Raw genomic sequence first — 7,500 nt, forward strand, 5'->3', positions numbered from 1 at the left:
GATGTGTTCCTGACATGCTCCTGACATGTTCCTGACGTGTACCTGACATGTTACTGACTTGTTCCTGACATGTTCCTGACATGTTCCTGACGTGTTCCTGACGTGTTCCTGACGTGTTCGTAACGTGTTCCTCACTTGTTCCTGACGTGTTCCCGACGTGTTCCTGACGTGTTCCTGACATGTTCCTGACGTGTTCCTGACATGTTCCCGACGTGCTCCTGACGTGTTCCCGACGTGCTCCTGACATGTTCCTGACGTGTTCCTGACGTGTTCCTGACGTGTTCGTAACGTGTTCCTCACTTGTTCCTGACGTGTTCCCGACGTGCTCCTGACGTGTTCCTGACATGTTCCTGACGTGTACCTGACATGTTACTGACTTGTTCCTGACATGTTCCTGACTTGTTCCTGACGTGTTCCTGACGTGTTCCTGACGTGTTCCTGACTTGTTCCTGACAGATTCCTAATGTGTTCCTGACATGCTCCTGACATGTTCCTGACGTGTACCTGACATGTTACTGACTTGTTCCTGACGTGTTCCTGACATGTTCCTGACAGATTCCTGATGTGTTCCTGACATGCTCCTGACATGTTCCTGACGTGTACCTGACATGTTCCTGACGTGTTCCTGACTTGTTCCTGACTTGTTCCTGACTTGTCCCTGACGTGTTCCTAACGTGTTCCTGACATGTTCCTGACGTGTTCCTGACATGTTCCTGACATGTTCCTGACTTGTTCCTGACGTGTTCCTGACGTGTTCCTTACATGTTCCTGACATGTTCCTGACAGATTCCTGACGTGTTCCTGACGTGTTCCTGACATGTTCCTGACTTGTTTCTGACGGGTTCCTGACATGTTCCTGACGTGTTCCTGACATGTTCCTGATGTGTTCCTGACGTGTTCCTGACGTGTTCCTGACATGTTCCTGACTTGTTTCTGACGGGTTCCTGACATGTTCCTGACGTGTTCCTGACATGTTCCTGACTTGTTTCTGACGTGTTCCTGACGTGTTCCTGACGTGTTCCTGACGTGTTCCTAAACTAATGAGCAGAGGAATGAACGAGTCCTGTGTGAACATGGCCGACAGCTCAGAGGACGGGTCGTACCTGTGGTGGTGGAACGCTCGAGGCCCGATGGAGCACAACGTGAAGAACGCAAAGGCGAAGGTTGGTAGAGACCAGCCGGCCACAGCGTAACCACACCACTCCACGATCTCGCCAAAGAAGTTCGCCCCAGACACGAACTCAAACATGCCCCCTGGGAGAAGAAGTGGTGCCACAGTGAGATCAGGTTCATGTGGTTCACCAGGAAGGGGTTTAGATCTGTGAGAATCTGGATGGATCCTGCTCCAAGGTCTTTCTTACCGCGTGGGATCCTGTACACGACCTCTCCAGGTTTCCTGAGGCTGCGCAGGATGTGGTCGCTGTGGATGTTGATGCTCAGACCAACGACAAACAGAAAGAAACCTGCAAACAGGAAGTGACACGTTATCATGTGACCTGTAAGAGCAGCTGATCTCAGGTCAGCCGGGTCTGAACCCGACTGGGACGTGTTCCTGATCATCGGGGACACCTGCACACGTATGAAGGTGAAACACGGAGCTTCAGGTTTTGTTTCCATGATGACGAACACGTAGAAGACGATTCAAAGAAAAGTGACGTCTCACCTGCCGCCAGGCGAGCGTTGGTCGGCCACGTGTCATCGAAGCGGGCGCAGTGCAGCAGGTGGTGTCCCTGCAGGAAGCCATTGAGCGAGCAGAAGATGGCGGCACAGACGATTGTTTCCAGGGGGACGGGCCGGCCCCTGGTCAGGAAGGCGTAAATAAAACTCCTGAAAAACAGAATTCAGTCGGAGGGTCTCAGCTTGTTTTTGGTTGGAGGTTCAGGTCCTCACATGGGGGAGGGTCCTCACTAGATGACATCACAGGAGCAGATAGTCAACATTGAAACATGTGAAGTGGAAAATAACTAAGTGTGGTTGAAATCTACTTTCAAGTTGAAGAGTAACTTTTTGCAGACCTGTCTAAGACTGTTATGACCAGAAGTGTTTGTGACCTGAAACCTGTAAGACCTGTCTCTATACCTGTATGACCTGTCTCTATACCTGTATGACCTGTCTCTATACCTGTATGACCTGTCTCTATACCTGTATGACCTGTCTCTATACCTGTATGACCTGTCTCTATACCTGTTTGACCTGTCTCTACACCTGTATGACCTGTCTCTATACCTGTATGACCTGTCTCTATACCTGTATGACCTGTCTCTATACCTGTATGACCTGTCTCTATACCTGTTTGACCTGTCTCTATACCTGTATGACCTGTCTCTATACCTGTATGACCTGTCTCTATACCTGTATGACCTGTCTCTATACCTGTATGACCTGTCTCTATACCTGTATGACCTGTCTCTATACCTGTATGACCTGTCTCTATACCTGTATGACCTGTCTCTATACCTACTGTATATGACCTGTCTCTATACCTGTATGACCTGTCTCTATACCTGTATGACCTGTCTCTATACCTGTATGACCTGTCTCTATACCTGTATGACCTGTCTCTATACCTGTATGACCTGTCTCTATACCTGTTTGACCTGTCTCTACACCTGTATGACCTGTCTCTATACCTGTATGACCTCTATACCTGTATGACCTGTCTCTATACCTGTATGACCTGTCTCTATACCTACTGTATATGACCTGTCTCTATACCTGTATGACCTGTCTCTATACCTGTATGACCAGTCTCTATACCTACTGTATATGACCTGTCTCTATACCTGTATGACCTGTCTCTATACCTGTATGACCTGTCTCTATACCTGTATGACCTGTCTCTATACCTGTTTGACCTGTCTCTACACCTGTATGACCTGTCTCTATACCTGTATGACCTCTATACCTGTATGACCTGTCTCTATACCTGTATGGCCTGTCTCTATACCTGTATGACCTGTCTCTATACCTGTCTCTATGCCTGTATGACCTGTCTCTACACCTGTATGACCTGTCTCTATACCTGTATGACCTGTCTCTATACCTGTATGACCTGTCTCTATACCTGTATGACCTGTCTCTATACCTGTATGACCTGTCTCTATACCTGTATGACCTCTATACCTGTATCACCTGTCTCTATACCTGTTTGACCTGTCTCTATACCTACTGTATATGACCTGTCTCTATACCTGTATGACCTCTATACCTGTATGACCTGTCTCTATACCTGTATCACCTGTCTCTTTACCTGTATGACCTGTCTCTATACCTGTATCACCTGTCTCTATACCTGTATGACCTGTCTCTATACCTGTTTGACCTGTCTTTATACCTGTATGACCTGTCTCTATACCTGTATGACCTGTCTCTATACCTGTATGACCTGTCTCTATACCTGTATGACCTTCTCTATACCTGTATGACCTGTCTCTATACCTGTATGACCTGTCTCTATACCTGTATGACCTGTCTCTATACCTGTATGACCTGTCTCTACACCTGTATGACCTGTCTCTACACCTGTTTGACCTGTCTCTACACCTGTATGACCTGTCTCTATACCTGTTTGACCTGTCTCTATACCTATATGACCTGTCTCTATACCTGTATGACCTGTCTCTATACCTGTTTGACCTGTCTCTACACCTGTATGACCTGTCTCTATACCTGTATGACCTGTCTCTATACCTGTATGACCTCTATACCTGTATCACCTGTCTCTATACCTGTTTGACCTGTCTCTATACCTACTGTATATGACCTGTCTCTATACCTGTATGACCTCTATACCTGTATGACCTGTCTCTATACCTGTATCACCTGTCTCTTTACCTGTATGACCTGTCTCTATACCTGTATCACCTGTCTCTATACCTGTATGACCTGTCTCTATACCTGTTTGACCTGTCTTTATACCTGTATGACCTGTCTCTATACCTGTATGACCTGTCTCTATACCTGTATGACCTGTCTCTATACCTGTATGACCTTCTCTATACCTGTATGACCTGTCTCTATACCTGTATTACCTGTCTCTATACCTGTATGACCTGTCTCTATACCTGTATGACCTGTCTCTACACCTGTATGACCTGTCTCTACACCTGTTTGACCTGTCTCTACACCTGTATGACCTGTCTCTATACCTGTTTGACCTGTCTCTATACCTATATGACCTGTCTCTATACCTGTATGACCTGTCTCTATACCTGTTTGACCTGTCTCTACACCTGTATGACCTGTCTCTATACCTGTATGACCTGTCTCTATACCTGTATGACCTGTCTCTATACCTGTATGACCTGTCTCTACACCTGTATCACCTGTCTCTATACCTGTATGACCTGTCTCTATACCTGTATGACCTGTCTCTATACCTGTATGACCTGTCTCTATACCTGTATGACCTGTCTCTATACCTGTATGACCTGTCTCTACACCTGTATGACCTGTCTCTACACCTGTTTGACCTGTCTCTACACCTGTATGACCTGTCTCTATACCTGTTTGACCTGTCTCTATACCTATATGACCTGTCTCTATACCTGTATGACCTGTCTCTATACCTGTTTGACCTGTCTCTACACCTGTATGACCTGTCTCTATACCTGTATGACCTGTCTCTATACCTGTATGACCTCTATACCTGTATCACCTGTCTCTATACCTGTTTGACCTGTCTCTATACCTACTGTATATGACCTGTCTCTATACCTGTATGACCTCTATACCTGTATGACCTGTCTCTATACCTGTATCACCTGTCTCTTTACCTGTATGACCTGTCTCTATACCTGTATCACCTGTCTCTATACCTGTATGACCTGTCTCTATACCTGTTTGACCTGTCTTTATACCTGTATGACCTGTCTCTATACCTGTATGACCTGTCTCTATACCTGTATGACCTGTCTCTATACCTGTATGACCTTCTCTATACCTGTATGACCTGTCTCTATACCTGTATGACCTGTCTCTATACCTGTATGACCTGTCTCTATACCTGTATGACCTGTCTCTACACCTGTATGACCTGTCTCTACACCTGTTTGACCTGTCTCTACACCTGTATGACCTGTCTCTATACCTGTTTGACCTGTCTCTATACCTATATGACCTGTCTCTATACCTGTATGACCTGTCTCTATACCTGTTTGACCTGTCTCTACACCTGTATGACCTGTCTCTATACCTGTATGACCTGTCTCTATACCTGTATGACCTCTATACCTGTATGACCTGTCTCTATACCTGTTTGACCTCTATACCTGTATGACCTGTCTCTATACCTGTTTGACCTGTCTCTATACTTATATGACCTGTCTCTATACCTGTTTGACCTGATATTATTATATAATATAATATGAGGCATCACTGAAAAATTCAAGTGTTCATTTTTGCTATCCTCATGTTGCCCAATTAATGTGATGAGAAGAGATGTAATTTGACTTTTGGGCGTGTCTCTCCTTGCCACCCCATCAGGAGTCAGTGATCCCACCGGCTGATCTGGTTCCACCACAGATTTACATGTGCATCAACTGTAATGCTGCTTCACTGCTATATGCGTATGAATGGAAACGTTGTTCATCTGTTGTCACATCAGTCAACACTGATCTAGTGGATAAGGAACCTTCATTCACACTGAGATCAGAAACTACGTGGATTCATCCAGAAGATTTAAACTGCACTCAAACACAAAGGGAGAGATGCAGGTTCTGAAAAAAGATGGTTTAGAGAAAGTTGTAAAGAAAGTTGTGTGAAAAAGGATTTAACACTAAGTTGCATGTTCTGAAATGAACATAGATGTGCTGCTTCTGTAGTCAACCTTTCAGTTCCTTCACAGATGTTCAGAGGACGTTTCCTTTTTGATGTTCCTGGTTCACACTTCAGAATAATCTATTTTTGAAGGTGATTAGAAAATGATTTACATGTGTTCACACTTAACTGGTCTAACTGGTACCAGACACAAAGACAGACGCCCAATATGCACATAGTTGTATATTTACATTATACAAACACCATTTCAAGAGCTCAAAGTAATCATGATGTGGGTTTAATTTATAACATGGAACCTGTGGTTATCACACCATGATCTGAAGAGATCCACAGGAACAGAAGCCATCGATGGTATTAGACCAGTTCTCAACTCTCTATTGAAGGCAGGTGTTATTGTTCCTTTGAAGGATTCACTAGTGCACACTCCGATGTTTCCAGTCAAGAATATTTTGACACAACCTGATGATTTGCAATCATCTAAGATTGGTAAGTTGTCAGCGCTGCAGTACAACAACGTGCTCTGTCGGTTCCAAATCCTGAAACAATCCTTTAGTAAGTTCTGAAGGATAGTGAATGATTCTCTGCTGTTGATCTGGCAAATGCATTGTTCAGTGTTTAGATGGATAAAGACAGATAACACTGGTTTGCGTTTGAGTCTAACAGAGACACAGGTTCCTTCACACGCCTTCGTCAGTGCTATTTACAACCAGGCACGAAAAGAAAGCTTGAGCTCATTAGAGAGAACAGCAGGAAGAGCACTGTGACAATATGTTGATGATTTAATGATTTGTGCTCCAACTAAAGAATGTGAAAAGGATTCTGTGATTCTCCTGGCTGCAGAAGGACATAAGCCAAGCCTGAAAAACTGCAGTACAACTTTAAGTATTAGGGCATGTGATCACATGCATTCCAGGGAATGTGCTCTTATTGCAGATCATTTATTCCTATAGCTATGCTGTCCTGCAGGCGGCCTCAGCACAGAGTGAAGTCACATGGACGGATGGTCTCTGATTAGTTGGAACAGAAGACGTCTCTTCTGTCTGCTGCTGGCCTCGTCCTCTAACATCACTGTGAACAGATGTAATGTTCTGAGCCCAGATGCTCTTCTTCCAGCAGAAGGAGACGGTGAACAACACAACTGTGTAGTAACAAGAACTGAAGTTGGTTCCTCCAGACCAGTCCTCCTATAGGAGATCCTTGCATGTGCCTGTCCTCCATCTCCACTGAGACCCGTGTGACTCTCTGTGTTCATCCTTTCTGCAGAAAGACCCGAGTCAGATACACAAAGACAAAGTGGGTGTGTCCAGCCTCTTGTGTTTTCAGATTTCCATCCCAGTCTCCAGAACCAGAACATGAGGCCATGATGAGGGGACTCGTGTTCTGTGTCTGGATACACAACATCACTGTTGTGTCTGGATACACAACATCACTGTGGTGTCTGGATACACAACATCACTGTTGTGTCTGGATACACAACATCACTGTTGTGCAAGAGCAAGTTACAGATAGTTCCTGAAAACACAACCAGTGTCAACATGCAGCTTCAGCTGGGACAGCCTCCAGCTCATCGTGGAGCTTCTGATGATAACACCACTAATAATAGATATAATAATAGTAATAAAAGTAATATACTAACAATATGTCGTCCACTGTCAGGTTCACATGTCGCTGTTGAACTCTGAGCTCAGTCTCTGAATCCAGAGTCAAGTCGGATTAGTTTCC

The 7,500-nt window shown here is 44.9% G+C and overlaps 1 protein-coding gene across 1 annotated transcript in view; it reads right to left on the reverse strand.

The window, feature by feature from the left end:
• Positions 1-7,500, reverse strand: part of srd5a2a (steroid-5-alpha-reductase, alpha polypeptide 2a) — an 8,839-nt gene that overhangs the window by 863 nt on the left and 476 nt on the right. The window contains exons 2-4 of the mRNA XM_061066233.1: positions 1,664-1,827; positions 1,362-1,463; positions 1,104-1,254 (exon numbers count right to left, since the gene is read on the reverse strand). Of these exons, the coding sequence (XP_060922216.1) occupies positions 1,104-1,254; positions 1,362-1,463; positions 1,664-1,827 (417 nt within the window). The remainder of the gene's footprint in view (positions 1-1,103; positions 1,255-1,361; positions 1,464-1,663; positions 1,828-7,500) is intronic.

Source organism: Limanda limanda, chromosome 2, assembly GCF_963576545.1.
Source record: "Limanda limanda chromosome 2, fLimLim1.1, whole genome shotgun sequence".
Taxonomy (NCBI): domain Eukaryota; kingdom Metazoa; phylum Chordata; class Actinopteri; order Pleuronectiformes; family Pleuronectidae; genus Limanda; species Limanda limanda.